At 46.5% G+C, this 15,947-nt stretch overlaps 1 protein-coding gene and 1 long non-coding RNA gene across 8 annotated transcripts in view; one reads left to right on the forward strand and one right to left on the reverse strand.

Moving 5' to 3' along the window:
• LOC135049971 (uncharacterized) overlaps positions 1-13,784 on the reverse strand; it is a 106,193-nt gene extending 92,409 nt beyond the window's left edge. Inside the window, exon 1 of one of the 2 annotated variants that reach the window (XR_010241525.1) lies at positions 13,665-13,743. This is a non-coding gene — a long non-coding RNA (uncharacterized LOC135049971). Of the gene's footprint in view, positions 1-13,664 lie in introns of both variants that reach the window. The other variant, XR_010241522.1, reaches the window with a different exon arrangement.
• EXO5 (exonuclease 5) overlaps positions 1-15,947 on the forward strand; it is a 289,903-nt gene that overhangs the window by 186,550 nt on the left and 87,406 nt on the right. For 2 of the 6 annotated variants that reach the window (XM_063956019.1, XM_063956020.1), the window contains one exon: positions 10,644-11,454. The exons of 1 other annotated variant lie outside the window; for it this stretch is intronic. Coding sequence is in view for 1 of the 5 variants with exons in the window: in XM_063956017.1 (XP_063812087.1) it covers positions 13,729-13,900 (172 nt within the window). In the remaining 4 variants the exon portion in view is untranslated. Of the gene's footprint in view, positions 1-10,626; positions 11,455-13,728; positions 13,901-15,947 lie in introns of those variants that run through there. 3 more of the 6 variants (XR_010241521.1, XM_063956017.1, XM_063956021.1) reach the window with 2 other exon arrangements.

Genomic DNA, 15,947 nt, shown 5'->3' on the forward strand with positions numbered 1-15,947 from the left:
TGCAGTTTTGATGCAGGGGAAAATGAGTTAGACATTGCAGCCCCAAGCATATTGATTGAGAACATTAAATACCATGGTTTCAGTCAAATGTGTTGGGAATTGTAAACAAGCTACCAGGTATGAGGGAATAGAATCCTGCTGCATTCTTTAAGTAAATACAACACGTGTATGGTGTGTGTGTGTGTGTGTGTGTGTGTGTGTGTGTGTGTGTGTGTGTGTGTGTGTGTGTGTGTGTGTGTGTGTGTGTATGTGTATATATATATATATATAAGAATTTACTCACCGGTAATTCTATTTCTCGTAGTCCGTAGTGGATGCTGGGGACTCCGTAAGGACCATGGGGAATAGACGGGCTCCGCAGGAGACTGGGCACTCTATAAGAAAGATTTGGTACTATCTGGTGTGCACTGGCTCCTCCCTCTATGCCCCTCCTCCAGACCTCAGTTAGGATACTGTGCCCGGAAGAGCTGACACAATAAGGAAGGATTTTGAATCCCGGGTAAGACTCATACCAGCCACACCGTACAACTCGTGATATTATACCCAGTTAACAGTATGAAATATAACTGAGCCTCTCAACAGATGGCTCAACAATAACCCTTTAGTTAGGCAATAACTATATACAAGTATTGCAGACAATCCGCACTTGGGATGGGCGCCCAGCATCCACTACGGACTACGAGAAATAGAATTACCGGTGAGTAAATTCTTATTTTCTCTAACGTCCTAGTGGATGCTGGGGACTCCGTAAGGACCATGGGGATTATACCAAAGCTCCCAAACGGACGGGAGAGTGCGGATGACTCTGCAGCACCGAATGAGAGAACTCAAGGTCCTTCTCAGCCGGGGTATAAAATTTGTAGAATTTTGCAAACATGTTTGCCCCTGACCAAGTTGCAGCTCGGCAAAGTTGTAAAGCCGAGACCCCTCGGGCAGCCGCCCAAGATGAGCCCACCTTCCTCGTGGAATGGGCTTTCACTGATTTAGGATGCGGCAATCCAGCCGCAGAATGCGCCAGCTGAATTGTGCTACAAATCCAGCAAGCAATAGTCTGCTTAGAAGCAGGAGCACCTATTTTGTTGGGTGCATACAGGATAAAAAGCGAGTCAGTTTTCCTGACTCCAGCCGTCCTGGAAACATACATTTTCAAGGCCCTGACTACGTCCAGTAACTTGGAATCCTCCAAGTCCCTAGTAGCCGCAGGCACCACAATAGGTTGGTTCAAGTGAAAAGCTGATACCACCTTAGGGAGAAACTGGGGACGAGTCATCAATTCTGCCCTATCCATATGAAAAATCAGATAAGGGCTTTTACATGATAAAGCCGCCAATTCTGACACTCGCCTGGCTGATGCCAGGGCCAATAACATGACCACTTTCCACGTGAGATATTTCAGATCCACAGTTTTAAGTGGCTCAAACCAATGTGATTTTAGGAAACTCAACACCACATTGAGACCCCAAGGTGCCACAGAAGGCACAAAAGGAGGCTGAATATGAAGCACTCCTTTTACAAAAGTCTGAACTTCAGGCAGTGAAGCCAGTTCTTTCTGGAAGAAAATCGACAGAGCCGAAATCTGGACCTTAATGGAACCCAATTTTAGGCCCATAGTCACTCCCGACTGTAGGAAGTGCAGAAAACGACCCAGCTGAAATTCCTCTGTAGGGGCCTTCCTGGCCTGACACCACGCAACATATTTCCGCCAAATACGGTGATAATGGTTTGCGGTTACTTCTTTCCTGGCTTTTATCAGCGTAGGAATGACTTCCTCCGGAATGCCCTTTTCCTTTAGGATCCGGAATTCAACCGCCATGCCGTCAAACGCAGCCGCGGTAAGTCTTGTCAACAGACAGGGCCCCTGCTGTAGCAGATCCTGTCTGAGCGGTAGAGGCCATGGGTCCTCTGATATAATTTCTCGAAGTTCTGGGTACCAAGCTCTTCTTGGCCAATCCGGAACCACGAGTATCGTTCTTACTCCTCGCCTTCTTATTATTCTCAGTACCTTTGGTATGAGAGGCAGAGGAGGGAACACATAAACCGACTGGTACACCCACGGTGTCACTAGAGCGTCCACAGCTATCGCCTGAGGGTCCCTTGACCTGGCGCAATATCTCTTTAGCTTTTTGTTGAGGCGGGACGCCATCATGTCCACCTGTGGCCTTTCCCAACGGTTTACCAACAGTAGGAAGACTTCTGGATGAAGTCCCCACTCTCCCGGGTGTAGGTCGTGTCTGCTGAGGAAGTCTGCTTCCCAGTTGTCCACTCCCAGAATGAACACTGCTGACAGTGCTAGTACGTGATTTTCCGCCCATCGGAGAATCCTTGTGGCTTCTGCCATCGCCATCCTGCTTCTTGTGCCGCCCTGTCGGTTTACATGGGCGACTGCCGTGATGTTGTCTGATTGGATCAGAACCGGCTGGTTTTGAAGCAGGGGCCTTGCCTGACTTAGGGCATTGTAAATGGCCCTCAGTTCCAGAATATTTATGTGTAGGGACGACTCCTGACTTGACCAAAGTCCCTGGAAATTTCTTCCCTGTGCGACTGCGCCCCAGCCTCGAAGGCTTGCATCCGTGGTCACCAGGACCCAGTCCTGTATGCCGAATCTGCGGCCCTCTAGAAGATGAGCACTCTGCAGCCACCACAGTAGAGACACCCTGGTCCTTGGAGACAGGGTTATCAGTTGATGCATCTGAAGATGCGATCCCGACCACTTGTCCAAGAGGTCCCACTGGAAGGTCCTTGCATGGAACCTGTCGAATGGAATTGCTTCGTATGAAGCCACCATTTTTCCCAGGACTCGTGTGCAGTGATGCACCGATACCCGTTTTGGTTTTAGGAGGTCTCTGACTAGAGATGACAGCTCCTTGGCTTTCTCCTGCGGGAGAAACACTTTTTTCTGTTCTGTGTCCAGAATCATCCCCAGGAACAGTAAGCGTGTGGAAGGAACCAGTTGTGACTTTGGAATGTTTAGAATCCAGCCATGCTGTTGTAGCACTTCCCGAGATAGTGCTACTCCGACCAGTAACTGCTCCCTGGACCTCGCCTTTATTAGGAGATCGTCCAAGTACGGGATAATTAAAACTCCCTTTTTTCGAAGGAGTATCATCATTTCTGCCATTACCTTGGTAAACACCCTCGGTGCCGTGGACAGTCCAAACGGTAGTGTTTGGAATTGGTAATGGCAATCCTGTACCACAAATCTGAGGTACTCCTGGTGAGGAAGGTAAATGGGAACATGCAGGTAAGCATCCTTGATGTCCAGGGATACCATGTAATCCCCCTCGTCCAGGCTTGCAATAACCGCCCTGAGCGATTCCATCTTGAACTTGAATCTTTTTATGTATGTGTTCAAGGATTTCAAATTTAAAATGGGTCTCACCGAACCGTCCGGTTTCGGTACCACAAAGAGTGTGGAATAGTAACCCCGTCCTTGTTGAAGTAGGGGTACCTTGACTATCACCTGCTGGGAATACAGCTTGTGAATTGCCTCTAGCACAGCCTCCCTGCCCGAGGGAGTTGTCGGTAAGGCCGATTTGAGGAAACGGCGGGGGGGAGGCGCCTCGAATTCCAGCTTGTACCCCTGAGATACTACTTGAAGGATCCAGGGATCCACCCGTGAGCGAACCAACTGATCGCTGAAATTTTTGAGGCGGCCCCCCACCGTACCTGGCTCCGCCTGTGGAGCCCCACCGTCATGCGGCGGATTTGGAAGAAGCGGGAGAGGACTTTTGTTCCTGGGAACCTGCTGTGTGTTGCAGCTTTTTTCCCCTTCCTCTGCCTCTAGACAGAAAGGACCCGCCTTTTCCCCGCCTGTTTTTCTGGGGTCGAAAGGACTATACCTGATAATACGGCGCTTTCTTAGGCTGTGAGGGGACATGGGGCAAAAATGCTGACTTCCCAGCTGTTGCTGTGGAAACAAGGTCTGAGAGACCATCCCCGAATAACTCCTCACTCTTATAAGGCAAAACTTCCATGTGCCTTTTAGAATCTGCATCCCCTGTCCACTGCCGAGTCCATAAGCCTCTCCTAGCAGAAATGGACAATGCACTTATTCTAGATGCCAGCCGGCAGATCTCCCTCTGTGCATCTCTCATGTACAAGACAGAGTCTTTTATATGCTCTACGGTTAGCAATATAGTGTCCCTGTCTAGGGTGTCAATATTTTCCGACAGGGAATCTGACCAAGCAGCAGCAGCACTGCACATCCACGCTGAAGCAATAGCTGGTCTCAGTATAACACCAGTGTGTGTATATATAGACTTTAGGATAGCCTCCTGCTTTCTATCAGCAGGTTCCTTTAGGGCGGCCGTATCCGGAGACGGTAGTGCCACCTTTTTAGACAAACGTGTGAGCGCTTTATCCACCCTAGGGGGAGTTTCCCAACGTGACCTATCCTCTGGCGAGAAAGGGAACGCCATTAGTAATTTTTTTTAAATCACCAATGTTTTATCGGGGGAAGCCCACGCTTCTTCACACACTTCATTTAATTCTTCAGATGGGGGAAAAACTACTGGTAGTTTTTTCTCCCCAAACATAATACCCTTTTTTGAGGTACCTGGGTTTATATCAGAAATGTGTAATACCTCTTTCATTGCATCAATCATGCAACGAATGGCCCTAGTGGACATTAAATTTGACTCATCGTCGTCGACACTGGTATCAGTATCCGTGTCGACATCTGTGTCTGCCATCTGAGGTAGTGGGCGTTTCAGAGCCCCTGATGGCCTTTGAATTGTCTGGGCAGGCACGAGCTGAGAAGCCGGCTGTCCCGCATTTGGCATGTCGTCAAATTTTTTATGTAAGGAGTCGACACTTGCACGTAATTCCTTCCATAAGTCCATCCACTCAGGTGTCTGCCCCGCAGGGGGTGACATCACATTTATAGGCATCTGCTCCGCCTCCACATAAGCCTCCTCATCAAACATGTCGACACAGCCGTACCGACACACCGCACACACACAGGGAATGCTCTTAAAGGAGACAGGACCCCACAAAAGCCCCTTTGGGGAGACAGAGAGAGAGTATGCCAGCACACACCAGAGCGCTATATAATGCAGGGACTAACTGAATTATGTCCCCTTATAGCTGCTAGAAGTTATACTGCGCCTAAATTTAGTGCCCCCCCTCTCTTTTTTACCCTTTCTGTAGTGTAGACTGCAGGGGAGAGTCAGGGAGCTTCCTTCCAGCGGAACTGTGAGGGAGAAATGGCGCCAGTGTGCTGAGGGAGATGGCTCCGCCCCTTTTTCGGCGGACTTTTCTCCCGTTTTTTTCTGGATTCTGGCAGGGGTAATTACCACATATATAGCCTCTGGGGCTATATATTGTGGTAATTTTGCCAGCCAAGGTGTTTTTATTGCTGCTCAGGGCGCCCCCCCCCCCCCCCCCCCCAGCGCCCTGCACCCTCAGTGGCCGGAGTGTGAAGTGTGCATGAGGAGCAATGGCGCACAGCTGCAGTGCTGTGCGCTACCTTGGTGAAGACTGAAGTCTTCTGCCGCCGATTTTCCGGACCATCTTCTTGCTTCTGGCTCTGTAAGGGGGACGGCGGCGCGGCTCCGGGAACGAACATCAAGGACGGGTCCTGCGGTCGATCCCTCTGGAGCTAATGGTGTCCAGTAGCCTAAGAAGCCCAAGCTAGCTGCAAGCAGGTAGGTTCGCTTCTTCTCCCCTTAGTCCCTCGTTGCAGTGAGCCTGTTGCCAACAGGTCTCACTGTAAAATAAAAAACCTAACATATACTTTCTTTCTAGGAGCTCAGGAGAGCCCCTAGTGTGCATCCAGCTCGGCCGGGCACAGAAATCTAACTGAGGTCTGGAGGAGGGGCATAGAGATAGCACACCAGATAGTACCAAATCTTTCTTATAGAGTGCCCAGTCTCCTGCGGAGCCCGTCTATTCCCCATGGTCCTTACGGAGTCCCCAGCATCCACTAGGACGTTAGAGAAATATATATATATATATATATATATATATATATATATATATATATAGACCCTGTTAAGTAAATTTAGAACAGGTTTTAAAAGCTCGGCAACAGGTTTCTTATCAGCCACATGTTAGGCAGCACACACGAGATGACAGAATATGAGGGTGTGCAACCCCTGTGTCGGCAACAGCAACAGTGTACCCAGCCGCCACTGGCATTTCGACAAAAGTGACTTTACCCACAGGAGACACAGGGGTTTCAAGAACTGTTTTTATGCATAACCAGATTCCTCCACGTTTACTTACAGATCAGGCCATCACAACAACTGGATTGGGAGGTTAAGCTCTACCCCTGCAAGAAAGTAAGATGTACCTACAACATTCCAGCAAAGATGTAACCTTAAATACAAGCTGCTATACAAGTCTACCTCTCACAGGAAAAGTAAGACAAAGAGGAACAACAACTCCCAGCATGGACTTTATTATGTTGACCACCAGCATGGGTGGACTTGGACTAAGAAGATGACATGCCAGCAGCAGAAGGAAGAAATATGCCAGTAAAGAAAGGACAAAGATGTAGGATAATGGATGGATCATAAAGAGAGGTGATTGGAAAAAGAAAAGTTGAGAAGCAATTTGAAAGTTGCATGAAAGTTTGAAGACTAAAGGAAGTCTGTTTTAAGAAAGACAAAGAAAGACATCTGACAGTGGTCAGTATTGTATGGCAAGATTACATCGGTAATCCATGAGAAGAAGATTTAAAGCACCAGCAGCTCCAGTGTTAAATCAAATAATAAGGAACAAGACAGAAGAGGTTCCAAAAAACAAATTATTCTTCAGGTGCCTCCCAGTGAACATAATGTCTCCAGAAGAAACAACAGAAGGTATGATTACAGTCACCATGCCCACTGAAGAAGGACGTTTGTGTCCAATGAATACTGGAGCCAGCAGACGCAGAAGACAGCATCGGGAGGTATTACAAGAACTGATGATATCAGAAACTCTTAAAGGGACAGGAGATGCAAGAACTAGTCACCAATACCAATCCAGTTCTTGACCTCGGAGTACATGTCGTGACTTTGAGGGAGCACAATGTACTGAAGCTTATCCAAGCAAGAATACAGTACACCCCAGCAGTTGAGTTTTGCAGCAACTTATCAAAGGAAATACAGAACCATTTTAGAAGCAAATTGGAATGGAAGTTCAGTTATGGAAGAAAGTAAGCAATATTACTGGACCAGAGTACTCCAGGGAGGGGCTACATCACCAAGTGATTTATCCAGAAGACACACAGCTAATACAGTCTGTGAGTGACCTGCTGATTGCCATCACCACTGAAAGAAGTACCAAGAAGAGAGTGTCCTTATTGAAGTTTCTGGAAGAACAAGACAGCATAGCCTTAAAAGGAGAACTTGCAGCTAGCAAAGCAAAAGGTAATCTTCCTAGGACACTCAAGGTACCTGTTAGGGTCTCCTGCCCTGTGCTGCCACGTCGTCATGGCAACCGGGAGACAAGTGCTAGTGGAGTAACCTGAGCGCAGCTGATACTCCGGTTCGGGTCTTTTGCTGTGCAGTGGTTATAGGCTCTGTGCACGGCAGGGGATCCGGTGCTGGTTTTTGTGCTCACAGTCTGTGAGGTCTGAGTGGGGCGTGGACAGCACCTGCTTTATAAGGCCTCTTTTCAGGGTAAGCAGATGCTGCTGAATCTTTGTTGGTTAGTCAGTTCATGAACGTTAGCCAGTACTGTGTAGCTTTGTATTTGTTTGTTGCTTACTGCAAATAGGCCTGGGAATTTGGTATTACACTCTGCCAATCCAGACCTAGCAGTAAGACTGGAGTCAGTCGTTTAGCTTGCTGGGGTTCTGTTACACTCTGTGAACTTAGCAAGTTTGCGGCTGTATTCTAAGACTTGCCTGTCTAATCCTGTCTCACTGTGCTAGGTGTCAGGGGTCAGTTTAGTGGCAGTAAGCTAAAACCTGTGCACTGCAAGTGAGAATTAGGATTGTGGAGATTCTCCTTGTGTCTATCATTCCATCTCTGACCAAGGAGTTTACTGCCACACCCGTTGGTAACCCTTTAGGGTTTTGCTGTTGCCCTTAGCAACAGCATTTCGGGTACTCTACGTATTAAAACACAACATCTTGCTTTTTCCATCTTAGCAGTTCTAATACAAGGGAGATACCCAGTTCCTTAGCCTCTGGGCTTCTCTGTTCACTTTGTGTGTATTTTGTTACCCTATCACCTTCTGTGTACGTTATGTCATATCCCCCAGTTTGTCTGTGAGTCCATCTGTTTTGCATAACAGTTCAAACACCAGTACATTCCTGCAGACACTGGAGTGCATAACAGTTCTGACACCAGTACTTTCCTGCTGGCACTGGTGTGCATAACAGTACCCGACATCTAACAGAAGAGAGGAAGAAACTTGTACTACAAGCTAAGATGCCAACTAGTGTCAAGCAAGTCAGATGATCATTCCTGGGCCTAGTAGGATACTGCAGAAAATGGATTCAGTCTACATGCAAGCATTGTATGACAACACTGAAAGGGAGGAGGGTCCGCATCCTACACACAGCAACATATGGATGAAGCAATTGAACAATTGGAAGCAGCAGTTGCCTCATCTCAAGCCCTAGAACTACCTGACTATTGAAGAAGGAGGCCATACATAGAAGTCCTTACGCAAAATTATGGACTGAGGCGAAGACCAGTGGCCTACCACTCAAGCAAGCTTGACAACGTTACTCAAGAAGCACCTACCGCCATCACAGCGGTGGTAGCAGCAACAGTCCTAGAAGAGGACAAGAGCACAGACACAGTGATAAATCAGCAGTCCTAGAAGAGGACAAGAGCACAGACATAGTGCTAAATCATGAGCTTATCATCCAGGTACCACATGCAGGTACAGAGAAGCTTCAACGAGCAAGAACCAAACACCTGTCAGCAGCAAGGCTGACCAAGTATGAAGTAGCACTGCTGAGTGCAACAAATGTAACCATCAGAAGATGTATTACCCTCAGCCCAACAACCCTTTTCCAGCATTAATACATGAAGGTGTTGAAACTCAAGATTCAAAAGGAGGGAGAAACATATTATCTTCATTATCTACTGATGGATCAGCAAGAAAGAAGAAAATGATAAGGACCAGGAAGGTGGTCCAGACAAGGAGGATACAGACAGATAATCATGGACACAGAGGGATGGTCCAGAGCAAGATGATAGTTCTATTAAGCAAAATCCATAGCAAGATGATAGTTCTACTAAGGGCAAAATTTTTATTTTTCTCATGATTGTGTGGCTTTACTGGAACAAGAACTACCTTATGCTCAGCATGAGCTATATCTGGATGGATCAAGGTACCATGAGGATGGAATTCCTTATACAGGATATATAGTAACCACTGCACATGAAGTTGTGGATTCAGGATCCTTACCATCCCAGTACAAGAGTGTGGGCCAGATATGTAAAAGTGAAGGCTTCAAGAAGGCACGTGGCAAAGACATACAACATGCTTCACTGATCAGACACTAGTTCAGAGCTCTGCAAGGGCCACAGAAAAGGTTGCAGTAATGAAGATCCAGGCACACGCAGGAAATGACACATCTGAAACAAGAGGCAACAATCTGGCAAGATGCTGAAGCCAAGAGGGCAGCAAGATGCCCCAGCAGGAAAAGACAAGCCTATACAGTAACCACCCCAGTGCCAGACCAAATGCCTGATTATGCTACGCTGATTGAACTTCAGAACCAAGCAGGAGAGAGTGAGGAAGAAGCCTGTGCATAAAGAAAGCAACCAAACAAACAACCAGTAAGGGTAGCCGTCTACACCACACATACAGAAGTAACAGAAAAAAGCAAAGCCTCAAATGCCTGATCTACAGGTTTTGAAGAAATTTCAGGAACAAGCAGGTCCTGAAGAAAAAGCAGCATGACAAGAGAAGAGGAGCCAGACAAGAAGAAGAGACTGGCTTATGGAAATTAGAAAATAAGTTATACTTACCCAGAAGCTTATATCCACTTATATGTCAAGTCAGCCATGGACTCACACACCCGGGAAAGGATCAAATGGGACATTCAGTTAATAAAAGATGAATAGTTCCAGGATGTTATCCTGCCGCAACCAAGTTTGTACAAACCTACTGGATATGTGGAAATGTCCAATCCAGGACAGAAGGTCAAGACAACCCTTGGAGCAATCCCCAAAAAGTTATTTTCTATTTCAAAGACTGCAAATTGACTATATCTAACTGCCAAAGATGTATTGCTAGCCACAGACATTTTCAGTAATTGGCCAATGGCAAAAGCTACAGCAAAATCAATAGCTAGAAAATTAGTTTCAGAAGTTATTTGCAGATATGGAGTACCAAAAGTTATAGTAGCAGATAGCTGTATTTATTTCATTAAAGAAACAATACAGTACATACTAAGGTATGATTTGGAAATACACCAGGCATTCTATGTATCTCCCACGGGTTAGTGGGTGTGTCACAGAAACCACAAAGGGATGCTAAAGTATTTATTTTTAGTATCGGTTAATAGTGGACCCATATTCAGTAAAACCATAGGTTATTCACCTTATGAAATATTGTTTGATAGCATACCTAAGATAGGATGTTATTATCCATAAGAATTACAGCATAAATATGGTAATTTGGCTGCATATGTTAAAAAAGTCTTACTGAAGAAACTGACACCTCTGTATTTTCTAGTTTTGCCTCTCTCTCAGATTCAGGGGCAGATCCGAATCCCCACAAGCTTTAACCAGGAGATCGAGTGTATCTGGAAAGGCACGTGAGAGAGTCACTTGAGCCCAGATTTGATGGTCCATATCGAGTGTTGCTGACCACACCCACTTCTGTGTCAATTAAGGAAAGAGAGACTTGGGTTCCACTGCAAATTTGCTCAAGTTAAGTTTGAACAATGAAATACACAAACATGCAGAGTCTAATTGGGCCTAAATTAGAAAGGCCACTATGGGTCATTATATTGGGAACTTCAGTACTCATTGTAGTCATAATATACTCTATACCCCTCGTGGTATCAAAGTCACTAGATCTTGTGTTAAGCAAATTAAAGTAAAGATCATGAAATCTCTAGGATTTCAAAGATACCAGTTAGTTAAGAAATGCTGGGCTCACATGAGCCCACATCTGGAAAAGGAGAGGAGTGGACATCTGTCCCCACTACATATAAGCGTATAAGGGTTTTTAAATTTCTTTGGAACAAATACATACTACAAAATAGAGAACTCCAAGAATGTGTTGTATACTTATTACTAATGAAACAGATAGTGCGCAAGAAGTGGTTTAGAGAAGTGTCCAGCTTAAATCCAGCTAATTGGTTTAGCGGGATCAAAGAGTAGATTGTTGAAATAGTGATGTTTTTTTATTTAAAAAATTGTTGGCTTAGCAATTTGTATATATCTGTGTTTTTAAGATGCTATTTTGTTTCCTTTCAGCTTGAAAGAAGTCTGTAAACTCAAAGATGTGAAACCTCCAAGTTTAAGAAACTACAGAAGAGCTTGGCAAGAAGCAGCCGTGAGCAGTCTACCTTAATGGATATGATGTGAACGGTTCTTTACCTTCCGTGGGATAGAGTGACAAGCACGATCCTACGGGAATATAACCTTTAGCACCATTATAGCTAGACTGTTTGCCTAGACTCTTGTAGGTAGAGATTGTGTAATGTCTTGTAGCTCAACTGTAATGTCATATTATTATAAAAGGAGGGACTGAGAGAGATGAATTGAGCTTAAGCAGCTATCAGCCATTTTGTTAAGTAGCAGCCATGATGTAGTGAATAAGAAGTATGCTTTGCTGGAGAAATCATAATAATGGTGACATTTCATAGTTAGTACATTTTGTGCGAAGCAAGGTCGTAGCTATAGTCTTGAAAATATGTTATTAGACAGTCTCTTGTGTTTAGACTTCTTGTGAAGTACACGAAGGAGGGTGTCAGCTAAGAGAGGAGTTTTGAGAAGAGAGGCATTATTGTTTTATAATGTGACGTGTATCAAGTGTTCATGCAAGTACCTTTTTGCTATATAACGCCCTGCTGATTAAACAAGTTTTAGTCTCATTTTGTGGACATAACTGCATGTGTTGTCTGCTTCCTGGGATTCCCAATCGATTGGTAAACAAAAGGTATCGAACAGACAAATGAAGGGACTTGATAGGAGGAGGCTTATCTCTAACAGTTCCGACCTTGCTCCTCCCCCTCTTGATGTCAGAGGTCCTTTAGCCGGTTGTGTCTATTTTCCCTTCGTAGAAAGGACCCGGATGAGTGTGTGTATATAATCTACCCTATGACTAGGGATGGCCATCGGTGGGTTATCCATAGATGGTACCATTGATGGATAACCTCGATGGTGGGAAACCATCTGTAAAGGAACCATCAATGGTTTCGCCCATCGATGGTCACCCTTACTTTAGAATTGAGCGAGTCGCAGGCCAATCAGAGCTTTGCCCTACACCCGCAAAGACACGGGGGGTTGTCTTTGCGGGTGTTGGGGGACAAAGCTATGCTCCGTGTCCCTGACACCATGGAGAGAAAAATATATATATTTAATAGCGCTTTAACATCGATGGCGGGAAACCATTTGGTTCTCCCCCATCAATGATAAAAGTAGTTACAATCGGTCAATCGATGGTCGATTGCCATCTCTACCTATGACTACTGTACAGCCTGAATTATCCATCCAAAGCTCTTTATACAGGAGGCCAATGTTGATTCACTGTGCGAAATTCAAATCTCCGTTCCCCCTGCAGTATTCTAATGTTGCTGCAGATGGGCGTGACAAGTTAATTTCAGCTTGCTACCCCCGGGGGTAGCAAGCTGAAATGTGCGTAAAGAGACCCGCTTGGGCACCAAAAGGGTCTTTTCACGATGGCACCCATTACTTTATTCGCATACCTCCCAACATGACCCTCTCCAGGAGGGACACAATGCTTTGCTTCTGGACTTTTCTCTTATTGTATGATTGCCATCACCTGTGTTAAACAGGTAAATGGATAAGAAAGGTGTTTCAGCACAGGTGAGGGCAATTATACATTAAGAGAAAAGTCCAGGAACAGAGTATTCTGTCCCTCCTGGAGAGGGTCATGTTGGGAGGTATGTATTCGGGTTTAGGTGCTTTGCGTGCCTAAACCTGAGTGTAACGGGTGCAATCAGCGCAATAAGTGGGGGCATTTGAATATCGCCCGTGATCTCCCGTCACTTTAGACAGGAGATCGTGGGTGCGATAACATTTGAATTACCCCCACTGTGTTTGTGTAACTATTATATTACATAATGATTGCTAGTGACAGACACTGGTATTACTTTATGTAAAGGCATTTGAAACTCCCCATTCAGAAAAATTAAACCAGAGCTACAGTACAGCATAGAATACAATAGAGCACAGGTTCTCAAACTCGGTCCTCGGGACCCCACACAGTGCATGTTTTGCAGGTCTCCTCACAGAATCGCAAGTGAAATAATTAGCTTCACCTGTGGACCTTTTAAAATGTGCCAGTGAGTAATTAATACACCTGTGCACTTGCTGGGTTACCTGCAAGATATGCACTGTGTGGGGTCCTGAGGACCGAGTTTGAGAACCTCTGCAATAGAGCATACACTAATGAAGGTTCCCACTGGGTGTTCTTTATCCTATAGGCTAGGAATGCAAGGCCCGTAACATGTGACTCGGTAACACCCACATTACGTCACATCAGGGGGGAAAGGTAACCCGTAAACCAAGTAGTGATACCTTACATACACAGTCAGTGAGTCACACACTTACTGACTGTACCGATGAGAGCAGCGGCAGCGCTATGCAGAGTGGAGCCGCCGCCGGGTCTGGGAGCGCAGCAGCAGCGCTGTCTGGAAGGAATGATGGGTCCCCTGGTCTAGATGAGCGGCCGGAATCTCAGGAGAATGACAGTGACGGGTTCTCTGATATCAGCGACTCTGAGCTGCTGCTGCTCCACGACAGAGCCGCGCGTGGTGAGTGACGCGATTTTGCGAGAGTAGGCAGCGCACACCGGGGGCCGGTTCTTTATTGGGCGCACATGTTTATAAATAAGATACAGGGCTGAGGGGTACCGTACAATGCAGCTCTGGAGGGTTCAGCTAATCGCCTCCTGCACACTGATCTATTGAGCGTGCATGGGGCTTTATTGTGTGTGCTCTGTCTGCACTCCACAGAGCAGTGGTGTTCATCCTGGGCAGCTACCTACCCTCTTCAGGGTCCAATGGCACCGAGAGGGGAGGGTGCGGTGAACGGGCATAATAGTACCAGGCCTATCAAAAGAAGCACAGCATCTATGGATTGGGTCCCACACCGCTGCTGGTCAACTACTCCCTGCTGCTACTGTAACCCTTTTCCCTCTCTCTCCCTCCCCCCTCGGTTGATGCTAGATTCAAGTGGGCTAAGGGACCTTTTCTGTCTGGGGGAGGAGCCAGGCCAGCGGGATAGTTCCTCTGCTATCCACGCCACCAACTATTACCTTTAGTAATCAGGTGGCGAGCCACCGAGCCCGAAGCATGGCGAGCGTACTTTTTGGGTACCCTGTTTGGCTGTAGTTCCTCCCCCTGGTGACGTGTCTCCTCCCCTAGGCAGTGGTGTAACTAGAAATTTTTCTCTTCCAAGCCAAAAAATTCTCTGGCGCCCCCCCCCCCCTCATAATTAGTACTAGTAAAGTGATGAATCTGCGTGTGCCGCAAAAATAGGGGTGTGGCTTTGTTGGAATGGGCGTGGCATTGCATGAAAAGGACTACCTTATACCCCAGTTTTGCAACCTGCACGCCCAGATGTTGGCCACCACAGGAAAGAAAAATAATCCTGATTCATGCCACTTACATTATTTGTAATTTTTCCTCCTTTTAGTAATGCCCAGTATACATTATGCCACATACTGCAATGGCCCTTAGACATTATGCCACACACCATAATGCCCATGACACAATATGCACACACCATAATGCCCCCGACACATTATGCCACACACCGTAATGCCTGTGACACATTATGACAGGAATCGCAATGCCCGTTATACATTATGCTACACACTGCAATGCCCCTGATACATTATAGCACATACAATGCCTGTGACACATTATGACACACACTGCAATGACCCTGAGACATTATACCACATACCACAATGCCAGTGATATAGTATACCACACACCGTAATGCCTGTGACACATACCGCAATGCCCGTTATACATTATGCCACACTGCAATGCCCCTGAGACATCATGCCACAATGCCCGTGATATAGTATGACACACACCGTAATGCCTGTGACACATTATGGCACACACCGCAATGTCCGTGATACATTATGCCACACACTGCAATGCCCATTACTCATTAAGTCCTACAGTAAGGCTTCTAATTACTTTTAAATTACCTGCTCGTTGCCAGGGGTTTCATGCTCTTGGTTCCATGCACGGTGCCAGGGGTTTTCATGCTCTGGGTGTCATGCTCGTTGCCAGGACCTGTCACGTGACAGGGGAGGAGCAAGGTAGGGAGAAGGGATCCAAATGCACCCTCGCGGGCTCACTTCACTCGCCATTCTTCAGACACGGTGACTCGATACGCTTCGCTCGCCACCTGGTTACTAAAGGCAACCAGTGGTAGCGTGGATAGTGAAACTGCAAGCCCCCGGCCTTGCTCCTCCCCCTGGGCGTGAAAGGTCCTTTAGCCCACTAGGATTTATCAACTACCCTGCACTTAAAGTAAGGATGGCCATCGATGATTCCAGCCCCGCCCCCGTCCTCACTCTCTCCGCCCACTATGTCTATCACTCAGTGGGAGACTGTGTGCAGCCAGCCGCCGGGGGAACTACGCCACGCATGCGCAGAGGTAACTATTGGTTGCAGAGACGTTCTCCAGCAAAGCCTCTTCTACGCATGCGTGGCTATTCGATACCAGGAACCATCGATGGGAGATGATAGCATATTTTATAACCATTGATGGTGCCTGGTAATTGCTCCATCGATGGCAACCATCGATGGGGGATGTACCAATGGCCATCCCTACACT

This window comes from Pseudophryne corroboree, chromosome 2 (genome assembly GCF_028390025.1).
Source record: "Pseudophryne corroboree isolate aPseCor3 chromosome 2, aPseCor3.hap2, whole genome shotgun sequence".
NCBI classification, from domain to species: Eukaryota; Metazoa; Chordata; class Amphibia; order Anura; family Myobatrachidae; genus Pseudophryne; species Pseudophryne corroboree.